The sequence below is a fragment of the Anas acuta genome, chromosome 5 (assembly GCF_963932015.1).
Source record: "Anas acuta chromosome 5, bAnaAcu1.1, whole genome shotgun sequence".
In the NCBI taxonomy this organism is placed as follows: domain Eukaryota; kingdom Metazoa; phylum Chordata; class Aves; order Anseriformes; family Anatidae; genus Anas; species Anas acuta.
Window position 1 is genome coordinate 28,345,659 of NC_088983.1, and position 23,739 is coordinate 28,369,397.

Consider the following 23,739-nt stretch of genomic DNA (forward strand, 5'->3'; position numbering starts at 1 on the left):
CTAATTCAGACCTGTAGGCATTACGGCAGTGTAAACGGTGCCTAGTCATAATAATAATTAATAAACATGCTGAAACAAAAACGTTCTCCTTGTTTAATTAACATTGGTCTTCAGCGGCTTTATCTTGGGGTGAGTGGCTACTTTGTCAGTGCTCTGCCTTCACGCCCCACCTTGACCTCCATGGACACGTCTCCCCTGCGCAGACAGGAAGGTCTCTTTTTTGCTCAAGCTCTGACCAAATGACTTTCAACCAGCAGTTTGCAGACTGCCTCTCATCTAAGACAAAGGCTACAGAAACAGAAATAGCAGCTGAAGAAGCCCAGTAGCTCTCTTTGCCTTGCTGGGAATGGAATGAGGCTGAAACCAGTGACAAACACTGGAGCTAGAGGAACAAAAAAGTGCAAAGCTTTGGGGCAAACAGAAAGAGGCTCAAAAATAATGAATGGCTTGGAGAGAGGCTAGCAGTGTCCTGAAGCAATGAACACACATTTTTACACCCTATGTGATTCACCTCAGGAGCCCACTGCTGCAAGAGGGAATTGCAGCCTGAGCTCAGGCAGGGTTGGGAATGGAGAGGGGACCCCTGAGGGCTGCGAAGCATCCCAAGCATACATCAGGTATCAGCTGGCAATGTCCAAAAACCTTGCAGCTATAAAAAGAAATACACCAGTATTAGGCATGAAGACCTTACTCCAAAGCCACTGCCAGGTTTGGGTGGCACTGAGCAGCCTGCAGGACCTGAACAGGGTGTCAGTGCCCACCAGGCAGGTAAGGAGCCCCCATCCCATCATGGTCACTCCCCCCTCCCACCACCCAGCCACCCCACATGGATGGATTCCCCACCAGGGACATTTCATTGGCTGTGCCCAATGCTGCGTGGCCATCAGCCAAGCCAAATCAGGCGGTTGGAAGCACACAGCAAGCCCCAGCCTTGCTCACAGCTCATTATCAGGGGACTGAAGGCTCAGCCCTTGACCTCCTGCAAGCAGATGGGGATGAAAAGCATCCCGGGCAGGAGCAGGGTGGGCGTTCGCCTTCCCCACAGTCTGACCTCCACTGCTTTGAAGAAGAGCATCCGTAATCTTTATGAGGCCTTGGAGATAGGAGCGCTCCAGGCACACGCAAGCCATCTGCTCCCATTTTCCTCTGCTTTCCCATCAAATCCCTCCCTGCTGACCCAATCCAAGCTGAAGTCCTTGCCTTCACAGTAAAGACTTATAGGGCCATACATCCCAACAGCAAAGCCAGGTAAATTCAAGGTCCTGAGCACCTTCCAAAAGTAACTGGAGGAGAAGAGATGAGGTGGAGAAGAGCAGAAGGATGGCCATGCTCAGAGGTGAGGACAAGCAGGTGAGTGGGGACAGTGTCACCCTAATGCTTTGCACCTCCAAGAAGAGTCCTGCTCCCCTGTGGGGCTTTAATGCAGGCATATGGACCACAGGGGTCAGAGTGTGCATTAGGCTTTGGGCAAATGCATAATTCCCAGGGCCTTGTTACTGCCAAAGCTAAAAAGTAGGTAAATCACTTGTAGTGGGCTTTGTGGAAGGCAAAATGGGGAATATATGGGAAAAGAGAGGGCTCATAGCACCTAGATGTGGCCTGAACCACCTGGCCAGGTGGGCTGTAGGTCCAAGCCGGACCCTGGGGGGGCCATGGAGGGACTTCCCAGCAGATCCCAGCCTGGGTCAGGCACGGGCAGCACGAAGGGTTTGGGCTTGCCGAAACGGGGCCGGGAAGGGGGTGCTGGGGACCTGCATGGGGCGGGCAGGGCTGCGCCGGCCGTGCCCTCTCCTTCCATTGAGATGCAGGAGATAGGGCTGCGGCTCACGCGGGTACACCGGGGCTGCAAACACGCATGCAGGCTCTTGCAGGCTTCCTGCCGGGGATCTGCTGTCCTCCTGGTGGGTTTGTTTTAATGAGAACTCCTTGTAATCACCCCTGTGAAACTCAGGGTGGGGAGCTGTTACTTATTAACGCCCGCTCTTTCCAGGGAGCATGCAACAGGGGATCTGCTGGGAGAATCAGCCTCGGATGGGCTGCAGCATGCCGTGGTGTGGCCGAGGTGTGTGCACACACTTGTGCATGCACGCACGCCTGTGCACGCTCATCCTCACGCCTGGTCTCAGATGCTACCGCCAACACACCTCCGCCACCGCATCCCGGGTTTTCTGCTGGTCCTTTAAGCCCTCTGCGCCAGCCTGCAGAGCAGGAATGATAGCAGAGGTGCAAAAGTCCTTTCTGGTGATTAATGCATCATGTGTACAAAGAAGGTCTGTGGTGAACGGAGGCTGGAGCCGGGATTAATTGCATACCTTGAAGTGGAGAGATTTATGTAAGGAAACAGACTTGGCGGGCTGCCCTGCTCCAGGCTGTGTTTACCTGCCTGCGCCTCCACACCTGTCATGCTGCAGCAGCAAAATATTATTTAATAACATTTGAAGGGAGATCTTAATAGCTGGGCTCCCTCCCTGCCTCACCCCACCTCCACGGGTGCAGCAGTGAAGCTCGGCCTTACTTTTCCAGTGTTTTGGTGGGATCTGTGCCTGACCAGCCAGTCAAGGTGCTTGTGTTCCTGGGGGTCTCTCCCAAATGATTAAGCTCCAGTAATTGAAAATACCAGCCCATGGTGGTCTCCATGTGTGCCCATCCCTTAGGGTCATCTCACTGCAAGGTAAGCTGGAGGTCTCAGAGCAGGTCTCAGCCCAAAACACCCAACCTGGCCAGCCAGGGCTTTGCTCCAGGCATGATCCAAGCTCATGGGCTCCATGCAGGAGCAATCGCCTGTGTTTATATGTGGACAACACAGCTCCAACTGCTCAGCATGTCCATTCAAATAAGAGACAAATATTTGGTACAGCCCAGTTCAGAAATGCTTGAGCATGTCTCTTGAAAGGGATTTGGATATTAATTGCAGTCTGTTTGTTGATTTGCATGCTTATCAACGAGGGACAAGACCAAATAAAACCCCACAGGTCTCGAATGGGAGCACTTAGGGATTTTCTTCTTATCGACAAACCCTCTTGGTGATTATAAGCAAATAAGTCAGTGCTCAGGACTGTTGGAGGGGGGAAAGAGAAGTGCTTCCAACCTGCCAGAGCTTAGTCACTCCAGACCAGAGCTTCCCTTCTGGATGGAGACAACACCACACACCAATTATCCTCAGCATTTCCCCCCTGTCAGGAAGGCTCTGGAGCTTGACCTGTGTTTGGCATCTGCTCCTGCCCTTGGCTTTAAACAATGCAGGTCTTGAGTAGGCTGAATGCAATAAGGGGCTTGACCTGACTCTTACTGCGTTGTGTAATTGTGGTTTTTTAGTGTGTTCCTCTCACGCCAAGACAGACCCTGGTGTAGACACATGTCCCTACCACCCTGCTTGGATACTGATGTTTGCAAGGACTTCAATATGGGTTCAGCCGTCATTCCCAAATATAAGCCAGCCAGCCTCAAGCCATTAAATGACACCGTACCAAATTAAGAAACCACTGCCATCACTTTTGGAAAGCAAGGACTCTATTTTGTGCCCTGTTGGTGCAGCGTAGCCAGGGTGTCCTGATACTACCCAAACACAAGCACAGCCAGTGTGAGGTCAAACGAAGCTCCATTCCCTCTGCTAATTGCCCCAAAGTTTGATGTTTTCTCTTCCCAAATGAAAACTTTCCACTAACTCAGACTGTCCTAAACCTGGTTCCTTTCTGCATTATTGAAGGAAAACGTTGTGGGATTGTTTTTTGTTCTTTTTTTTTACCCCCACAGGACAAATTTCAAAGGAGCAATGGAGACCTCCCCATTTCCATATGAAAAGAACAAGAGACCTGTTCTCCAGGGCCACTGCATGCATCCTGCTTCATTTCGCAGATAACCTCAGTGGGGGGCTCCGGAGGGGGATGTGTGGCCAGGGGGACAAGGTTCCCCAAGGTTAATCACAAACCGCTCGTCACAGCAGCGGCTGATTGATGGGCACCATTAATCACTGCCCAGCCAGGCTGGAGGGGACGCGGGAGCTGTGGGGACAGGGAGAGGGTGCCAGGACGGGAACGGTGAGACCCAGCCAGTGCTGCTGGAAGCACAGAGAGCCTAGGGAGAATGGGTATCACGGGGTGGTTTTGTAGGTGAACAAGTGTATGGCACCTTGCAGCAACGGAGACAGAAAGGAGCAGGTCTCTCCAGCTCTTGGAAATCCCCCTGGCTTCCAGCAGGGAGTCAGGATTTGGGATCGTGGCAGGGCCTGGGCCAAGGTAGGGGTGGGTTTGTCTCACAGCCGTAAGGCAATTAACAGATTTTCCATCCTCTTTATGGACTGAAATCCACTGAGATTTTTATAGGAACAACAAAAGCAGTAAAAGCCACACAAGTGAGATCAGTTGAGGACCTTGTGCATTTACAGGCTGGGTACCAGCATGTGCTTTTTCTTTCATTCCTGACAACTTCATATACTTTTTCTTTCATTCTGTTCCTAGCTGCTGCTCAGACTTCTGGTCAGGCTCTGCCTGCAGTAATAAAATTTGCATCCGTGTTAACTACCTGGATGCAAATGACAGTAAGGACTTGCAGCAGAGCTTGCTGTGCTGCGATTTAACCTGCTGCGGTACAGCAGCAAGCCATGCTTTCCACTACAGACATATCAGCTTTGCTCAGGTGACCATGCCAGCAGGCTTGTGATGATGTCTTTGCTTCCAACACAGGATGAAGAGCAGATAGTGGCCTCAGGAGATGGCTACATGTTCAGGTTTTTCTCCTGCAGTGTCAAGGATTTGGATCCTTGGATATGGCTGCTTGGACATGAAAAAGATCCCAGCCAGCTCTCGCTGGATGCATTTAGTGCCATTTAAAGATACAGGTTTCATGGCCAGTGGGTGAAGTTGTGGGTTTTTTGGATTTAATCTGTGCTATAGATTGGGTACATTGACAGCCAGCAATGAAGCAGGGTCCATTTCTGATACTGCCTCATGCATTTCTACAGGCTCGATGCAAAGACCACTGAAAGCTGTGTCAGCCTGGACTTCAGTGAACTTTGGGCTGAATACGTGTTATTTCAGAGTTGGCTTCTTTGGGAGGGGAAGTGCATCAGCCTCCATGAGCACTCAGGTATATAGGGCAGAAGGCAACTCATCTACCTCTGACCACCTACAACTGGCTACAACTGATGCATCTGCTCACCACGGACCCACCTACAGCCGTCAGGAGGGACGGGCATCACCCAGGGGCAGCTGATCCCATGTGAAATAGTCATCCTAGAGCAGGCAGAATGACCACCTCTGTCTTCATGGGCTATTAAAGCTGATGACTAGTTAAATGACTAACTTGAAGTAGACACCACACTCCTAGATGGCCAAAGGGAGATGTTTGTGCTGGATTTTTATCATCTCTTGTCGCACCCAGGAAGGCCTCTTTCACCAGGGGTGGTTGGCTTTGAGATGGGATTTCTGCATAGGGGGAAAGGATGATCAGAAAATACATTTTACTTTGATTTTATGTTATCTCTTTCAGTAGCCAAGGCTTGTGAACACAGTCATTTTGTTTCCAAATGACCACCTCTGATCCCTGTGTAGGGCTGTATAATTCAGGAATTATTCTGAATTAACTTATGTATGTCAGTTACCTCAGCCCAGCAAGACTTCTCTTCTCTTTGCTCCTGTCCAGGACAGCATTGAGTTCTTTCCCAATGAGGAACTTGTAGATGTACATCCCCTATGTAGAACAGCATTGAATAAATACATTATTATTATTAATAATAATAATAATAAAGATAAGAGATATAAGTCTGTGTTAAAATAACTGCCATCATTGCCAAATTTCTACGTGGCTGGGCCCTTACAGAATGGTGTCTCATGGGGGTCTATGGAAAGCTTCTGCTTCAACCTGTGCTTCCACTCACTGGCCTGGGTGAACTGACATCTTTTACCATCACCGCCTCATTTTTTCCTTCTGAATATTAATATATTTTTCCTTCTGAATATTATTCCTGCCTGATGAAATCTGCATCTTGAACTAAATCAACAGGGACAAAGGTGGGCTGGGCATCTCAGAGCAGGCGGCTTCTTTTTGTTGGAGGCATGGTCCTTGGGCCTGGAAACATCTCTAAGCTGGGGTTGTTTTGCCATCCTGGGTGCATGTTTCAACGGCAACATTATTGTAAAACAGCTTTGTGTTTACTTTGTGTACAGAAAAGATAAAATCAGCATTTATATGCAAACATGAACCAACAAGGAATTTCAAAATCCTGCCATTTCACTCCTCTGAGAAGGAGAGCCAGGGTTATTGTGTAACCAGAAACATCTGAAAGCAGGGGATTTTCTGGGTCTAAATTCAATTTAGATTATAAGAGGCTAATTTAGGATCTGACTGTATCACCTTGGGCAGCCAAAATAGGATTTGAAACACGGGGAGACAAGGACTTTGGGGTGTTCAAAACTCTGTTTTGAACAACCCGGTACATCAAGCACAGGGAGTGAGGGCTTTCATGGGGATTTCACTGTTTAAGGACTGTATCATGCCCCCATGCTTTTTGGATTGCTCAGGGACACAAGTGGGGCTTGGGGTAAAGGCAGTGAGGACCTTCCCTCCCAGCCCATGTTGGTTTTTAATTCTTCTCAGGCTGCTCTGTTATAAAGGAGTGAAAAATATCATGCAGGACAGTAAGGACAACGCCATCAGAGCCGGAGCTGCTGTGCTATTTGCAGCTATGGGGAGATTGTTCCAAAGAAATGCTCCAAATTTTTCTGAAAGAAAATACCTATTGTAAAAACTTCAGGGTGCAGGTGTCGGGGGGGATTTCTCCACCAGGAAACATCCCCAGTGCAGGCTATGGCTGGGTGTTTGCTCCTCACAGGTCCATGTGCCCATGCACAGGTGCCTTCTGCCACTCCAGCCCCATACCAGTCTCCACATCCTCTGCAGGGACAGCTGCTACTGGCATTTGTACAGGGTGGAAAAGCAGCTACGCTCTCTTTTAAGGTCAAATCTGTAAAATCTCTCTGCATCCTGCCTCCCCTGGCTTGCTGTGGGACGTTGGGCAGGTTAATCCACCCCTGAGCACATGCCACCCTCTGATAACATCCCTGTGCTCATGTCCCCAGTGTCACTGCTGCACCTCTGGGGCAGGGGGGGGCAAGAGGGCACTTCTGGCCCAAAGCTACCCCTTCCCCATGGGCACTCTCTCTCCCCTCACCCCATTCCCCGTTGGGTTTATTTACACTGGGACATGGGGATAAATGAGAGGAAGGAGGAAGGAAAGGTCGCCTAGGTGGTAGTCACAAAAGGGGACGTTGTGCCTCCAGGGAGGGAGCGGAAAGGCCCAGGGAGACACAGGGGCACTTTGATGTGGTTTGAATGAAAGAAGGGACAGAGGGAAGAGGGGAGGGGACAACACCAAAACTCAAAAGACAACAAAACCTCTCCCAGCTGGGACGCAAGTCAGGATGGTCTATTTATTTAGATGGATGGAGCCCAGCACAATGCACTGGCTGGGAGCCCTTGTCCCCACCCTCCTTGCCTCTCACTTTCTTCCCTTTTTTCCATTTTCATTCTTTCCTTCACTCCCCCGATCTCTGCTTCCAATTTCTTTCCCTTTCTCCAAGAAAGGAAGTGGGATGGTATATGATGTGACCTTAATTTAAAGGCAGGAGGGGGGAAGGCTGAAGGCAATTGCAGAGAAAACTGGCCCTCAGAGCGGGCAAGGGGATGCTTATGGCTGTTAACACCAGGTGAATCCCATCTGTCTGCACTCTTTTAGGAGTATAAACCTGGAGCATTCAAGCTACCCTCGTGGCTGGAGTAGTTTGGGGATAAGCATCCCCATGCATCCCCAGATGCCATCGCTGTACTTATGATGACATAATTCAGGGATCAGATGGAGAGCAGGTCTGACCCTGGCACCTTGAAGGGGCAGCAGCAATGGTGAGCCAAAGCAATTAGCTGATGAGTACCTCATCAGCTGAAGTGGTCACCTCATCTTGCTGGGCTGGAGGAGTACAAAGATGCAGTTATGCAGTCATACCTGATGCAGAACAGTCATGGAGACATCAAGCATCTGCTCAAGGGAGCCAAGAAACAAAGTTTCCATCCCTGGAAGTGCTCAAGGCCAGGCTGGATGGGGCTTTGGGCAACCTGGTCTGGTGGATGGTGCCCTTACCCATGGCAGGGGGCTGGAATTAGATATTTAAGGTCCCTTCCAGTTCAAACCATTCTATGATTGTTGGGGGTAAGGAAACAGATGGTGATGTTTCAAAATTTCCCACACACTGAAATTTTAAAATAAGTTGACCCAAAGCAGAGCATCTACTTCAGCCCACTGACTGCTGGACATTGCAACCATGCAGAACTTTGGAGCTTTCAATAACATGTTGAACACTTCGGAATTAAAAGTTGATCCACTTGAAAAACTCCACAAAGGGATCATTTCTTAGTTCTGCACTTAAAAAAAATATTTCTTAGTCTGGATTTATATCACACACACACATATAAAAAAAAAAAGTCTCCAGTCAAACAATTAATTATAAAATATCAGGGGAAAGAGAGCAGCAACAAATTCCCCACTTAGTTTAATTTTCAATAAATAACTTAATCAGCTGTGGCAGACTAATAGCTTCTATAGCGCTTCATCTGGAAGTGCATTACTGGTTGTTGCAAGGCACACAGCAATGCTACTGACAGAAGGATGCAGTGGGGATGATGCTTCACTGAATGAAGACAGACAGTGGTGAGAAGTCAGGCTGAGAAGGCAGCAGGGGGGTGTTCAGCACATCTGTGAGGACCGATCCCTGCTCCTATCTCCCCAAAGGCACCAAAAGCAAACAACTTGCGGGCAGTCTGCCACACCAAGTCCATCTCCTCTCCTAGCACCCCAGATGCCACCACGGATCCTATCCACAGAGCTCAGCCCAGCCAGCCCTGGAATGTGTAAGACATGGACACCAGCCTTGCTTTCTCTATCTGTCTTTGCAGCACAGAGGTTATTTGTCATGATTTCTGCTGGACCTGAAAGAGTGCTGAGAAGATTTGGTCCCTTTAACTAGAGGTGTGATTCTCTTTAATGACAAGACTTGCCTGCCGGCAACCATTAGTTCTCTTCAGCATCATAAACAGAGTCAAATTCAGCTTACACCACGTCTGAACTTGGCTTAGGCGTTATTTTTTCTGCCAGTACATCACTGTTTTCAACTCCAGTCAGCACTGGTTTGAAGTTATTAGTGTCTGGTGGTTGGGGTTTTTTTGGTGGTGTATGCATCCTAAATGAGCTTTGTGGTCTCCCCACTTCAAAAGCCTCTCTGCTCTCACCCCTGTCTACTGGCTGTCCTGCAGCAAGACCAAAGACCGAAGGGTATAAACTATCTCAGTGCTGTCCTAGATCCACACAGCACATGGGGAGGCAGTGTGTGGGACAGCAGCTGGGATGCAGGAGAGGGTTTGGGGGGGGAATTAGGCAAGGAGATGGTGCAGAGCAATGTTGGGGTGCACCCCTCCTCACCTCCATTCATATCAGACCTAAATGTAACGTGTCCTGAAAATTCCAAGTTGCTTGAAGCACCTCTCACCCTCTCCTTTGCCCACTCTGCTCTGGTGCCAAGTGTCTCCTGGGCCAGAAGCAGGGACGGGGACCGGTGCAGAGTTCCATCAATTGCGCACAGGTGCTTCACCAAGGGAAGCAGATGTTTCCATTCCTACCAGTTGGCTCCCATTAAATATAAGGAAGCCCTTGGCAGGGCTAGGTTGATGATGGGTGCTGCAGAGAGGTCTCTGTGTGGGCTCTGCTGGTAAGAAAAGGGCTGTATTTGCTCATTTTTCTGCCTGAGATTGTATTTGTTCAGTAGGTTTCACCTGTTCTTTGCATGCATAGTTCTGCGAAGGGGACTGGGGCTCCTTTGTGAAGTCCTGGAAGAATTGTGTGTATGAATCTGGGAAATGAAGAGAAAGGGAAAATGTGTTGGGGTATTGCAACACTTCCTCCTAGTATTTAATATCCTGACAAAAATCACTTTTTTAAAACTATATAAAAAAAAGTCAAGTGCTTTACTCTATAGAAAGATGTTTGCTGTGTTATAAAAGTGTCAACATCTCACTTACAAATTGGTCATTCTTTTGGCAGTGGCTTTAACGGAGAATTCCCCTTGGGGCTATCTGCTGCTGTGTGTTGGTTTTTCTTCCCCTTTGTAAAAAGTAAGAAACCAAACAACTTAAAAAGCAAGCACAATTTACTGGGTCTGGAGACTGGGTAGCTATTGTGCTGTAGGTTTGAAGTGGTGGGGTTGAGGCCAGGAGATGAAAGGAGATGAAGGAGGAAGAGAAGTGAGACTTCTCCAGCAGTAAGGTAGATGCTCACAGGCCAAAGCTTAAAGAACTTCCCTGGTTTCTGCAGCCAAAAAAGCATGTTACCAGAAGCTTCTCCTTTTCTGCTGTTTATGCCTCTGATCCTACTACTGTCTACCCACAAAAAGAAGCATTTATAGGGCTGAGGGTCAAACAGCCCTCACCTGCAGCCCAGCTGTGCTAGGACTTGCGTGGGTCACGGCATTGGTGGTGGTGCCCTGGGACAAGAGGTGGCTGCAGGAGGGAGGGGGCACACAGTACCCTGCAGAAATTGAGCACCTGATCAATGATCTCCAGGTTGCAGGCTCTCAGGACTGGATGAGAATCTCTATTTAAAACAGAGCAGCAATGCTGGACCCTGGTGCTGGCTTTTCCTTGTTTTCCCTTGCTGAGCTGATGACACTGTCCTTCTAGTCCCCACCTCTTGATGATAGCTACAGCAGGAGCAGAGTAGTCTAGAAAGTGCCTAGGCAGCGCTGGGTTTCTGTTCTTGTGCTTGCATCTCAGTGCAGACTTCAACCTTCTTGGTTACATGAAAATAATGGATGGAAGAAGTTACTTGGATGTATTAGAGACTGAGTAAGAGTGTGTGTCCTCTGATGCAGGTGCTGGAGCAGCAGCTCACTTCCTTGAGGAGCCAGCTCCGGGGGCTACTTGAGGTGAGCTGTGGAGAGGTGTCCCAGGGGATGCTCTGACAGCACCCAGTAGAGCTCCTGTGCTCACGTCAGCTGCTCAGAAGGAGCCACGGGTTCATGGTGTCCCCAGAGCTCACCATTTATTATCCTGCCTGATAGCCTCTGAGGGGCTGTGTTTTCCATAAGGGCCCAATATCAGCTTGTGACGACAGCTGCTGCTGTATTCATATCATTAGTCCCATCACTCCCAGATACGCTTCAGGCTGCTACTGCCCTGGTGGTAGCTTCGAGGAAGAAAACTGAGCCCTCCTGGCTGATGCCCAAGGTGGGTGAAGCCAGGCCAGCTCTGCCTGCTGCTGACTGTTGGAGGGGCTGCCTTTCTCTTCCTCTGGCACCCTGCCAGCCTCCTGGCCCCCATCCAATCCAGATAAGTGACTGAAATATACTTACTGCTACCTGGCTATCCTGTGCCCTGCATGAAAAGACTGAGATGGCCTCAGGGCAAGTCCTAGCACACCACTGTTGGTCCACAAACTGTGGCAAGCCTAAAAGCTTTGGGACACAGACCAAAGGCTGAAAAGATAGCATTTTTTCTGGAGTCTGCTCCCTGCAGACAGGAGGGGAGGTGGCAGTGATCTGATATTCAGAAGCTTGTCTTGCTGCCTACTGTGTTGGGCTTTGCTCTGCAGCAAGGTCTTCACAAGGCGCTAATGAAAAAATCACTATGGTTTGATCCCAACTGTTGGTCCATGTCCCCAGGAGGAGCTGTGGTAGCCCTGGCAGTTGCTGGGGGTACCACAAGGCGGTAAGACCATGGGAAGGCATTGCTGGTCCTTCTCCAAGGTTGGGTTGTCCTACTGCATGGAGGCACCCTCATGGCCCCCCCCAGCACTTGTGCATAAGGCTTTAAACAGCCCATGTAGCCCTTTCCTAAGAAATTACTCATTTTAAATAGCACACAAAGACTTCTGGAAGAAGGGTGGCCATGGAGGTGGACCTTAGGCTGCCCATGAGGGCAGCATCATTTAAACACAAGCCTCAAAATAGTGTTGTTCATTGCAAGGAACTACTTTAACATGTGCTGGGCTTCATGTGTTGTGGGTAATGAGGAAGGCTTCAGCCTGAGCAATTCAAAATGCCAAAGGAAGGGCAGGTGATGAAAAACTGAAGGGTTATTTCAGCCTGGGGAAGGGGCTGATAATCCTGATACTGTCCTGCAACTTGTTTCTGCTTCATTAGGTGTTTGTGGTGTTGGAAGTGCTGGATGGCCTGTTTTTCCTTAATTACCAGGGTTCATCAGCATATTTCTTCTGACTCTCCCGCAGCTCTGTAGCTTAGGGCTGGGTTTGGGTCTTCCCTGGAGTTTCCCTTTCAGGCACAAAATTCCTGGTTACATGACTGAAGAGAAATTATGTGGTCTTTGGAGACATTCTCCATCCCTGCCCCTGGAGTTTCGGGGAGCTGCTTTGTCCTGCTCCCTGGCAGCCCTGGCTGAAAGCAGCAAGCCTGGGCACCTGAGATCCCCCTGTGGTACGGAGGAGACTTCTGTGGTCAGAGGGCTAAATCACCAAGTCTTTACTCTGGCAGCACTTTGTGTATATGGAGCAGAGGCTTGGGAGTGTGTCTTTGGGGTCAGAAATCTCAGCTTAGTCCAGGTGGCTGCAGGTGAAGACAGGAGTAAGCAGAGCTGGCTGAAAGTACCTGCTGTCTCCACAGCTCTTGGAGACCCCATCCTGCATCCTCCATAATGCTTTTTAAAAGGGCAGAATGATTCAATATCCTGCTTTCTGGTGCAGCCAGAAAGCTTGATCTGAGAACTTGGTAGTGAGCTGTGGTCACCATGACTGAGGCCAGAAGCCCCTATGTCCATCTCCTGCTTCCAAAATAGGGACAGATCCTTCTCCCATCACCCTTTTCCTTCCCCTCAAGCATTGGAAAGACTCATGACCACCTTGTTATTCACCCCAAGTGAATATTCCTGCACATTACTGATTTCCCTCTATTTGATTTGTACTGAAATGCTGGGTGATAGTGTTAAGGTATTTTGATGCTGACTGAGCTCAGGTTTTTTTCTCCTAATATTAATATTGCTTAAGTGAAAACTGTCCACAACCCATTTCTTGCCAATACTGTTACAGTTGATACAGCTTTAATGTTGCTGCGAAGGTATCTTGGGTGATCCGATGAACCTATAATGATGCTGGGAGTGACTTGACTCAGAGCCAAATATTGCTTTTGGAAATACTAAAGTGATCAGTGCTTCTAAAGAAGGAAAACAAACACCCTGCCAAGCTGTAGTAGAATTGTCTGAACAGATGCCTTCTGCCATAGTGGGACACCTGTGAAGGTAAAGGCAGCAGTCCTGCTTCCTAAATCACATGCAGGCTAAGGATAAAGTCCTGCTTCCTAAATCACGTTAAGCTCTTTTAGGCTAAGAATAAAGTATGTGGTGATCAACAAGTGGTTTGATGGCTGGACTTGGTGATCTTGGTGTCTTCCAGCCTGAATGACTCAATGTCTGACTGAATTTTGAGAGCTGCTCTGTAAGGATGGAGCTCTTCTTCCAACACCAGGGGAAGGTCCCTTGTCACCCACTGGCCCTATGATGTGCTCCAAGTGGAGCACATCACTTAAACCCAGGGCCGCATGGGGCAGAACCTCTGGAAGCAATTTATTGAGCACTTCAGGTCCCAGGGCCTTTCCAAGGGATGGCTTCTTGGAGGAACCCTGATTGGGGAATGAACATGAAGTGCAATAGCCAGTCCTCTGTGTGACTCTTTGCCTGCAGGCTCCAAAATGCTACCTTGCTGTTAGGGCATGATTTTTTTTTTTTTTTTTTTGCTCAAGATGGAATTATGTGGGATACATTTATAGATCTGGATTACAAAGCACCCACTGTAACTGCTGGATTTAGGGCTGCTGAGTGACAGTAACCCTCAAAACTTCAGGGCCGGGGGAAATGTTACCTTCCCATTACTTAAGCAGTGGGGAGGTTACACACCAAGTCCCTGCACAGTAGGTTAAATTTAATAACCCATTCTGGCTTGGCTTTGCTCAGCAAATTCTGCAAGCCAGCCCACTTAGCTCTGTTCAGCTACTGGTGTTCATTAACAGCCTCCTGTCACAGGTTACCATGCCATCACTGCTACATTTTGGTTCACAGCAAACTTTCTACCTCTGGCTTACCTCCACTGATGCAGGTCTTCAGCAGGTCTCCAGCCCTGCCTGCCCAGGAGAGGAGCTAGAAGCCCCAAAGCCACCTTGATGCACACCTGCTTCTCTCCTGCACCTCATCTCCGCAAAATCTGCAGTGGTAAATGCAATTGTGCTCAATGTTGAGCAAATTCCCTGCTGCATGTGAAATGTGGTCCAGGGAGCTGTCTGTCTGTCCATCCCCTGGCCTGAGACACATCTGGCAAGTACATGCATCTTGCAGCCCAGGAACTGTTTATAAATAGATTTTTATTTATAAAGTCAATTTACATAAAATAGGATACTCTTTTTAAAAACTGCATATGTACAACTTAAGAAATCCTAGCAAGTGCATACAAAAATGCCTTCAATACATTTTTTAAAAAAACTTCAGTTTCAGAGAAGTGAACCTTCACACCAGGCAATCTCAGACACCGTTGTAGGACACAAGGTAACTTTACAGTATTTTACTAGTGTTTGGAGGAGAAAAAAAAAACACCTTTTATCTAAATCATGTATGTTGCCAAAACATTCTAGCTGGCAGTGTTCAAGAACAAGGGAATAGGAGTTGCTAAAAATAGAATTGTCTCCTCAACCCTTTTCCCTAAGGTTTCTTGTACAAAAATAAGTCTTCATACACCACTGTTCCCATAGGCAGTTCAAGTTGCATATAAAACAGAATCTGACACTATAAAAAAAAATTCCCTCCCCCTCCAGAAACAAGGAAGCATCAAGTAGATTTGTTTTTCTTGCTTTTTGCCACTCCACCAGTTGCTCGGGCATCTTTCTCTGGAGAAAGCAGGTGAGCACCTTTTTCCATGGGGCTGCCCCGGAGCGGGGTCGTGAGCATCATTGCACTTCAGCTGGGGGAGCCTCGGAGCCCGGCGAGGAACACAGCCAGCAGGGTCCCACCACGGCTGGGTGAGAGGATTTGGGGGAAAGAGGTGGTTTTTAGGGGGGTGGTGATGCGATGCTGGCTGCTACGGAAGACGAAGGGCACTGAGGTATATCTGTAAAGAGATCGCAAACCCCACGTTGATCCCTGGAGCACCACCAAGCATGGGTGAAGAAGCAGCAGCCCCCCACCCCGAGAGAAAAGCAACCCCCCAAAGCGTGCTCACCTCCCGGCAGCTCAGTAGCTCCCGAGCCAGCTGGTGAAATCCAACAGCTCCCGCTCCTCGGGGCTGAGCTCCCCATCGTAACCACTCTCCTCGGAGGAGCAAGGGGAGGCGGAGGAGTAACCACCGCTGCCGCCACCGCTTTCCCCGACGGCCGCCCGCCCCGTCCGGGGCGGGCGGCCGTCGGGGAAAGCGGCGGCGGCGTCGTGCTCGTCCAGGAGCCGCTGCAAGGCACGGATGTACTCGACGGCGGAGCGCAGGGTCTCCACCTTGCTCATCTTCTTGCTGGCGGCCCCGTGGGGGACGTGCTGGCGGAGGGCGGCGAAGCCCAGGTTGACCAAGCGCACCCGGTTGCGCTCCCGTTCGTTGCGGCGAGCCACGGCCGCCGCGGCCCCCCCGGTGCCCGGGAGGGAGGCGAAAGCCAAGCGGCGCTTGCAGCGCAGCAGCTCCGGGGACGGGGGCCGCCGGCGGCCCCGGGGGGCGGAGGGGTGAGGGGGGAGCGGAGGCAGAGCCCCGCTGTTCATCGCCGTGAGGCCACGGCGGCGGAAAGGGGGAGAAAGTTGTGGGGAGGGGAGGTTGGAGGTGAGAGGAAAAGTGAATCGAGGGGAATGCAAATTGGGGGAGAGGAAAGTGGAGTTAAATGCAAGGAAAAGTGTAGCGGAGTGTGGGGAAAATGCGGGTAGAATGCAAAGAAAATGCAAGCAAAATGCGGGGAAAATGCAAGCAAAAATGGACATAAAATGCGGGTAAAATGTAAATGAAGTACAACCAAAACGCAGGTAAAATGCGAGGAGAAATGCAAATAAAATGCAAGCAAAACTCGGGTAAAACGCAAGAAAACCCGCCAGTAAAAATGCAAGAAAAACGAGAGTAAAAATGCGAGCAAAAACGCGAGAAAAATGCAAAAGGCCACGCGCGTAAAAATGCAAATAAAAACGCAACAAAAAACTGCAAATTAAAAAAAAAAAAAAAAAAAAAGCAGAGCCAGGAGCAACCCCGACCGAGGGGGGAATTGCGGCGGGGGCAGCGCCGTGTTGCCCGCCTCCCCCCCCCCCTCCTCCTCGTCCTCCCCAAGCCTCCTTCCCGCTGCCGGCTCCGCGGCTGTGCGGCGGGCGCGGCGCCGCCCGGTGCTTATCAACGCCGCCGCTCGCGAGCCCCCGCCGGCCGCACGCGCCCCGCCACGCGCGCCCCCGTGCCGCCCCCCCTCCCCGCCTCCTCCGCGCGCGCCCGGCGCGTGGCGCCGCCGGCCCCCGGTGCCGTCCCGTCCCATCCCGTTCCGTCCCCCCCCCCCCCAGCTCCATCCCAAACCCCGCCCGTGCGCCGCGCCCCCGGGTGGTGGGATGGGTTGGGTTGGGTGGTTTTGGTTTTTTTTTTTTTGGCTTTTTTGGGGGGTGAAGGGGAGGTGTGGGGCTGCTTGGGGGCACGGCGGGGAGGGGCTCTGCCGGGTCTCTGCGCCCCCTCTCCCCAAAAAATGAGTGCGAAGGGGCTGCGGGCGCTGGAGGGTTTAGGGTTAAGGGACAACCCCGGGGGTCAAGGGGGTGATAGGGAAATGCGGTGCGTGAGCGGGGCTTGGCTAAAAAAAAATTTTAAAAAAAAAGCAAACTAAGCCAAAGTGAGAGATGCAGAGTTAAACCCTGCTGCTCTCAGCCCCAGCTTGCATTTCTGGGTGAGGAGCGGGATCTGAGCAGCAGGCGATGCCCCCACCCATGCAGAGCTGCCTCCCCCCAGGTAGGTGCAGCCGGGTCTGCTCACAGCGTGGTGTGCGTTTTGCCACAGGAGGTCCAGGGGAGCTGCTTGCAGGGGTAAATGAAGCGGTGTGCAGTGTTTGCAGGGTTTGCTCTAGGCTGGTGCTTGGTTTCTGTCTGTGCAAGCTCTGCTTGCCCCGGGGTTTGTGTGGCACTTGCTGGGGATTGGGCTGGGCAGAGAGGGCACTGCTGCAGCGGGGCAGTGTTGTTGGTCTTTTAGTAGCAGGTGCTCAAAAAGTCACTGCTGGTGCAAGCCTTGCTCTCAGGAAAGAGGAAGCTGCTTTCTTATGAGCTGTTCAAGAGAAAACTTTCTGCAACGCTCAAGAGTAATAACCGGATTTTCATGGTACAGAAATAACTACAGGGATTCCTTTTATTATTCTTGGTAACACAAAAAGGCACCTGGGAGCACAGCAGAGCACGTGCTGGGCTCACCCCTGCAGGGAGCCCTCCGTCACACGGAGCTGCTGCATTTGATTTTGCCTCCACTTCTGCACCTCATCAGAAAGTGACAGAGGCCCATCACGACAAGGCTGGACAGGGAAAAATGTGAGCAATAAGTGGCAGGGGGTGGCTGAGCATCCTCGGCAAGCAGGTGCATGCCACCTGGGCTCTCCTTGCACTGGTTTTGCTGGAGTAGAGCTGGAACTGCTGCTTGGATGTATCGCTGGGACAGCTGGCTCCCGAGCAGCCCCAGGTTGCAATGTGAACGCTACGTGGGAAAGCAAAAAGACTTGAGATTGAGAATGGCGGTGGGCTTTAGAGCCATGAATGCGGTTGTTTCAGTTTTGGGAGGGGATAGAATGAAAGTTGAGTTTGGTCTGGGAACTGCCTGCCTTCAGCTTACCCTCTTTTTCTTGCTGGTTTGTTGTCTCCCAAGCCAAGCCTTGCTTCCGCTCACAGCATGGTCCCACGCTGAATTCTAACCTTGGCAAAACCCAGCGCCCTCCCTCTCCTTCCCTCCTCAAAAAGAGACAGCCGTGGGCTTAAAAGTTGGGGTTTCAGCTTGCTGGTGCCTATGTACCATATGAATGCTAAGCAGGCTGCGCAAAGTGTCCTTGTGGTGCCTGGGGGAAGGCAGGCTTTGCATCCTGGGGTTCACACAGCCAGGGCATGCTTTGGTGCAGGGAGCCTTCATGCTGGCACGTTTTATCTGCACACGTGCTCATGAGTGCAGCCGTGCTATGGGCACCTGTGAACCTGCCACATTTGGAGCCATTCCCACCTGCTGTTTTGCAGGAGGTTTTTCTTTGCCTGCTGCTGGGCTCTGATGTGAACGACTCGTGCTGCAGTGATGCTGTTGCACTGCTGATGGCTACACTGACAGTGAGAGACCTAGAAAAGTGCAAGGCAAGAAAGCGCCCATACAAACCCAGCCTCTTCTCCTAAACTTCTGTTCAGTCCCACAGCAAATCTCACAGCTCCTTCAGTGCTCACATCTGACAGCATGGGCAGCATTTCCCTCCAACTCAGAAGCGGGCTGGAGGTTTTTCAGCTCAGCAAAAACACACTCTCAGTTTGTTCCTTTTTTGTTTTTTTTTTCTTTTTTCTCTTTTTTACATCAGTCCTTTCCTTCTGGCTGAGGTGCTGCGTACTTCCTCCACCGCTGCAGATGGGGATACCCGTGCTTGGTTTTGCAGCCCATCGATCTGAAGCTTGCAGCCTGCCACGAGGACCAAGGAAGAAGGCACCTGGGACTCCCCGAGGGTATGTTGAGCCTCGCTCCCCCCTTCCTGTGCTCTGGCTGATAACCAGAGATAAGGGAGGAAGCCACAGATGGAGCTGTGGTCACCTGTGGTTTTCGCAGCGAGCTGGGAGCGATAAGCTGTGCTCTGGCAAAGGAGAGCAGCTGAGAAAAACTGGCAGCAAGGTGGGAGGGCTGCAGAAGGGCCATGCTGATGGCCAGCACATTTGGTAGAAACAGCCAAAAATCCTACCAAGGTACTGGGAACAGGTATCTGCAACCAAACCAGGTAAAAGGTGTGCTTAGACCAGGTGGTTAAAGCTCCAGCCCTGCCAGCTTGGCGAGGCAGGGAACAAGCTTGAGTTTTAGGGCTGGAGACGAAACGAGGCAGAGCATCCTCTGGGGAGAGAAGAGCAGCACCTCGAGAGGGGTGTAGGTGAGGATCTGTGTGTTGTGCAGCGAGCTCCGAGGGCGGTGATGGTGCTGCTGCCTTTGAAGCCCCTGCGGGTGCTGCGCCCAGGCCCCCCGAGCCCTCAGGGCTGGCCGGCAGCCCGGCAGAGCTGCTCCACAAAGCCCCTGGGGTTCCGGGCAGGGTTTTTGCGGGGCTGTGGGGACCTCTAGCGTGGGATCCGCCTGTGCACGGGGCTCTCCGCAGTCTGGCGCTGCGGGTGACGAAGGAACGGGGCTTTAGGATGAGAACCCCAGCAGGGCAGGGACCCGCCAGCCACAGGGGACCCATCTTTCTGGGAACTGCTCTGGCAGCTCTCGTTGGTGTCTCTGGGGGTGCAACCAAGATGTTTTGCAAGAAAGTTCTTCCTTTCCCGGGCAGAAAAGGAGTAAGAAAAGCATGGCATGTTTTTTTTTCCTGTGCACATGGCTTTGTGCAATGTGCTTTGTCTTGCATCTCTGTTCTGCAAAGCGCATCTTCCTTCCTTTTTCCCCTCCCCTCTTACTTCTCTGTCATTTTACGGTAGCCACTGATGTGGGATGGTTTTATCTTTTTTCCCCTTCTTTGCCTCATGGGAGGACCGTGGCTATTTCCCGTCACTCTGCTCCACGGTCTAGCTCTGGAGCCAAGGATTATTAAAACACTCAGTCACAGAGTCTCCCTTTAGGCAGGTTGTTCTTGAGGCTTCTTCTCAATTTTAATTTCAGGAAAGATACATCCAGCAGACAGCCGGTTTTGAAGCACAAGCCTCTTCTGGAAGGCATCTGTGAAGCTGCTATTGTCACCTTCAGTGCTGTATTATGTCCCCTCTTTTCATAGGGGGAGAAAAAAACAATCTGCAAGCCCGTCACCTGTAAGAGCTGTTCCCCGTGATGCCATGCCACTGCTCCAGGACTGCAGAAAGGCAAGTTAAGGGGAAACGAAGATCAGTTGGGTGATTTTCGTGCTGCACAAGACCAGAAGTCACCTGGGCCTGAGGGTCTGTAGCTGTGAGCCCATGGGGCTGCAGTGCAGGGGAGGAGAGCCAAAACGTGCCTGCACAGGGTGGTGGGGTGCTTCTGAAGCAGGGGTCGTATCTACGTATCTGCAAATAACATTTCCCTAACCTTTTTCCCAATAAATAATTTATGCTTTTTTTTTTTTTTTTGCTTTTTTTTTTTTCCCCCTCTAAGAACTTGACTCTGAGCTGCATGGCAAGCCATTTTTCTGCCTGTTTTTCCTCGTTTCCCACCTAACTGCATGGCTGCATTTGTGGGCTGCCAGCAGTTTGCTCTGGGCAGGATTTAACAGGGGAGAAGGAAGAGGTGGGGACTACACTTCCCAAGAGGCTCCACTGTGGCCGTGCCTCCCTTCGGTGGCTTTATCAAGAGCTGGAGGGACCAACAGCCAGCTCTCCCTGGGGACAAGCAGCAATGGGGCCGAGGTGTGGGATGAGGACCGCCAAGTGCCAGCTGATGGCCACCAGCCTCTGCATCATGGTAAGCAAGCAACTTTGGGGGCAGAGGATGGGATCTCTGAAAAATTGGGGTGAGGAGAACAACTGCTTTCACCAGCCCTGCTCAGAAAGGGTCAGCTTTTCCCACGTTCTGTTTTTTGGGTGTGGAGGGGCAAGCAAAGCAAACTGCCTGAGTTATCATTGCGCCCTGCACAGTTATCGTGGGCCACCAGCATCACCGCCCCACAGCTGATAGACTTCTGGTTTCTCAGGGCTGCCGCAGCTGCTTCACAACTGGACGAGGAAAGAAAAGCAGCATGGGTGGCTTTCAGCAAAAAATAAAGATGTTTGCTCCTCTCTTTTGGGGTTTAAAAGAGAGTCCTGGTGTAATTTCACTCATTTCTGGGAGGTGGTCACTAGGAGATGGGATGGGTGAGGATGTGCAACTGCAGGGCTTTGGTGGAAGCATGTGTGATGGTGTTCCCTCCGTGGACCCACAGACTTGCCCCACAAAGAAAACACAATTCTAGGGATCCTTTTTAACATCTTTTTGAAGCAAATTCAAGAGGCACTTCTTGATGTCATGAGGAGTTCAGGGGAAAACACACCACTGTTAGAGCTGGTGGGAAGCCATGGACACTTGGGAATGCTTCTATTGGATGCTTCTGAGTTGTGAAGGCTCACTGCATTTTCACCTCATGGACATTTTCAAGCTTCAGAAGAAAACAGAATTAGGTTCTGTAGTTAGTTCAAAAAGTGTTGGTGGCTTGGAAAGAGTGTAATTAAAGGGCACTACCTTATTTCAGTCCACGCCTGAAATTCCAAGTTTGTCAAAATTTCTTTTTGGGACTTGTGGCTGTACATTGCTCATTCTTCCAAATGACCTAAGGTGTCAAAGGAGGATTGCTACCAAACACGTTCAGAGGAGATGCTACCATGCAGCTGCCATGGGTGGCTAGAATCACGTTACTGCTGTGTTGGAGGATTCCTTGGGCTGGTGTTTCTCAGAAATCTGAGCTAGCTGGTGTTGCACTAAGCATTTTGCTGGGCGTGGATCGAGATACGCAATAACGCACAGCATGAGGAAATCGTAGGTGCTGTAAATTAGGTTATTTGTAAGCAGAAAATGCTATGGTTTGGAGGAACTTAGCTTCTGAAACTATAGTATCATTTTAGTATATATGTGTCTAGGATTTGTCCTGCTATGTGCATTTTGGGGTCTGTTCAGTGCTGTCCTTCATGGCTGTTTGGATGTCGAGGCTGTCTGCCCGTGGATAGGACTCGGGAGCATCCAGACACATTGTGTGCACTCAGCAGGACCTGCCGCTGTGTAAAACCCTTCCTCCAAACCTTCCTTTGCAGCTGCTGGGGCTGTCCATCGCCACGCTGAGCACAGTCACCCACTATGGGCTGCGTTTCACCATCATCAGCAACATCTCCCCCGAGAGCAACTCCTACCGGGTCATCCACCACGCAGGTACGTCACGGTTGTGCCCCAGAGAGACCTCTGGGGAAGGCAGGATCTGGGGCCTGGAGGATGCTCTAGGGCTAAAGGAGTCTTGCAGGCACTGTTTTTCCCACTGTTTTTGGACCCACACTGCATCTTTTCATCTTTCCCCTGTGCTGCAGAGCAAGCCCAGGGGCAGCTCAGCCAGATGTAGGTGGACCTAAAGGTGTGGTGGGACTGGAAGTGCCAAGGGAGCATGGGGAGAGGGGCTGCTACAGGGATTGAGGCTGAATATGGTTAAAAATGATGCTGGGAGGAGAATAGGAGAGGAGAAATGAGTGGAAAAACCTTTTCTTGGGGGAAAAATGTTTTCGTTTCTTTTCCCTGGTTTAATTTGGACCCTGGAAGGTACCAAGGTCATAGGGAAAGACTAAATGAAGGAGAAATACAAACTGAGTCTTGGATACAAGACCAGAGCAAAGAGATGAGAACAGCCCGATACTTCATGCTTAGCCCTGAGCCAGGGCTGCAAAGCGCTCGGGTACCAGCTGTGGCCCTGCCTTAGCCGGGAGGAAACCAGCGGGCGGGTGGTGCTGGAGATTAGCGGTGCGCCGAGCCCCGATAGCGGCCGTGGGGCATCTGCTGCTCTTCAGCATCCCCAGTTTGGGGACATCTTTATCAGAGGGCTGAAGTAATTGTCAGCTTATGGGCATCCTCCCAGGGTGCCTGGCTCTGCCGGAGCTGGGGTTGCTGCTCAGAGGCCTGCAAGATGAGCAAAGCAACTGGGAAATGATGAGTAAGTTTTAAAGCATTTGGGTTCTGCAAAGTGGTCTTCTTACACCACCTCCCCAAAATGCAGTTTTTGTCCTCTCCCCGAGCAAAAGCATTTCACCATTAGTCCCCTTGAAGTCTTGGTGTCTGACCGCAGATCCCATGTCCGGCTTCCTTCCAGCTTTCTACGTTGGCATCTGCCTTAGCATGACCCTGATCCTCGCAGCCCTGCTGAGCTCGGCCGCCACGGTACGGGAGTCACAGTGCCTCACAGCGACGGTGCGTATCCCTCCCGAGGGGCCGGCTGGGAGCGGGTGGCGTGCAGGCACTCACACCTTCAACCTGCTGCATGCACGCAGGGGTAGGACATCCCATTACACCACTCTGTGCTGCAAGGGGATGTTTTTTATAATGTGCAGCCTAGCCTGACCCCTTGGGGCTCCTCCAGCTGAGGATTGCATCTTTATGCACCTTGTTGTTGGTTTTTGGTGATGGTGGTGTGTTTTTTTTGTTGTTGTTGTTTTGTTTTGTTTTCCAAAGTAATTGCAGTTATGATGCACTTTTTGAGCAGTGTTTGAGCCTGGACTGTATCAACATTAATAAACTGAAGTGCAAGCTCTGCTTTGCAGGAAGCCATACGATTTCGTTAAGTTCTGGGGAGAAAAGCTCCCATTTTGGCTCATCGGTGCCTAGGGGCTGGGGTGACACGCTTCCCACGAGGCTGGTATTTAAACACGTGCTTTCTCCAGGCTCCTGCTGGCTTTGCCCCTGCACCTTCACTTCTGCTCCTGCCGGCTCCAGGCCCCTTTTGGCCGCTGGGGGGGGCCGGGGAGCTGGCGCTGGGCAAGGCACAGCCGTGTCTGGGTAGCAGCCGACAGCCCTGGGAATAGTCGAGGAGCCCAGGGCAGCCAGTTTATCCTGTGGGATTTCTCCTGGCTTTGGGACAGGGCTGAAAAGGT

The 23,739-nt window shown here is 50.9% G+C and overlaps 2 protein-coding genes and 1 long non-coding RNA gene across 4 annotated transcripts in view; 2 read left to right on the top strand and 1 right to left on the bottom strand.

Annotated features, from left to right (window-relative positions):
* Positions 1–1,101: 1,101 nt before the first annotated feature.
* On the top strand, positions 1,102–5,705 carry LOC137857222 (uncharacterized). The gene is made up of 3 exons (XR_011097020.1): positions 1,102–1,350; positions 1,991–2,671; positions 3,754–5,705. It is a non-coding gene; the product is annotated as an uncharacterized lncRNA (long non-coding RNA).
* Positions 5,706–14,382: 8,677 nt separating this feature from the next.
* Positions 14,383–16,413, bottom strand: ASCL2 (achaete-scute family bHLH transcription factor 2). Its single transcript, XM_068683448.1, has 2 exons — positions 15,254–16,413; positions 14,383–15,142 (listed from the first exon to the last, which is right to left on the bottom strand). Exon 1 carries the CDS (start codon positions 15,985–15,987, stop codon positions 15,265–15,267), a length of 723 nt encoding a protein of 240 aa, XP_068539549.1. The 5' UTR covers positions 15,988–16,413; the 3' UTR covers positions 14,383–15,142; positions 15,254–15,264.
* Positions 16,414–16,710: 297 nt separating this feature from the next.
* TSPAN32 (tetraspanin 32) overlaps positions 16,711–23,739 on the top strand; it is a 28,982-nt gene continuing 21,953 nt past the window's right edge. Inside the window, exons 1-6 of one of the 2 annotated variants that reach the window (XM_068683450.1) lie at positions 16,711–16,978; positions 18,561–18,702; positions 19,835–20,031; positions 20,300–20,605; positions 21,925–22,039; positions 22,962–23,059. In XM_068683450.1, coding sequence (XP_068539551.1) covers positions 20,540–20,605; positions 21,925–22,039; positions 22,962–23,059 — 279 coding nt within the window. In that variant the 5' untranslated portion in view covers positions 16,711–16,978; positions 18,561–18,702; positions 19,835–20,031; positions 20,300–20,539. The remainder of the gene's footprint in view (positions 16,979–18,560; positions 18,703–19,834; positions 20,032–20,299; positions 20,606–21,924; positions 22,040–22,961; positions 23,060–23,739) is intronic. The other variant, XM_068683451.1, reaches the window with a different exon arrangement.

Bases quoted from the DNA above. Each gene is read 5' to 3' on its own strand.
- ASCL2 (XM_068683448.1), bottom strand. From the start codon at position 15,987: ATGTCCATTTTTGCTTGCATTTTCCCCGCATTTTGCTTGCATTTTCTT.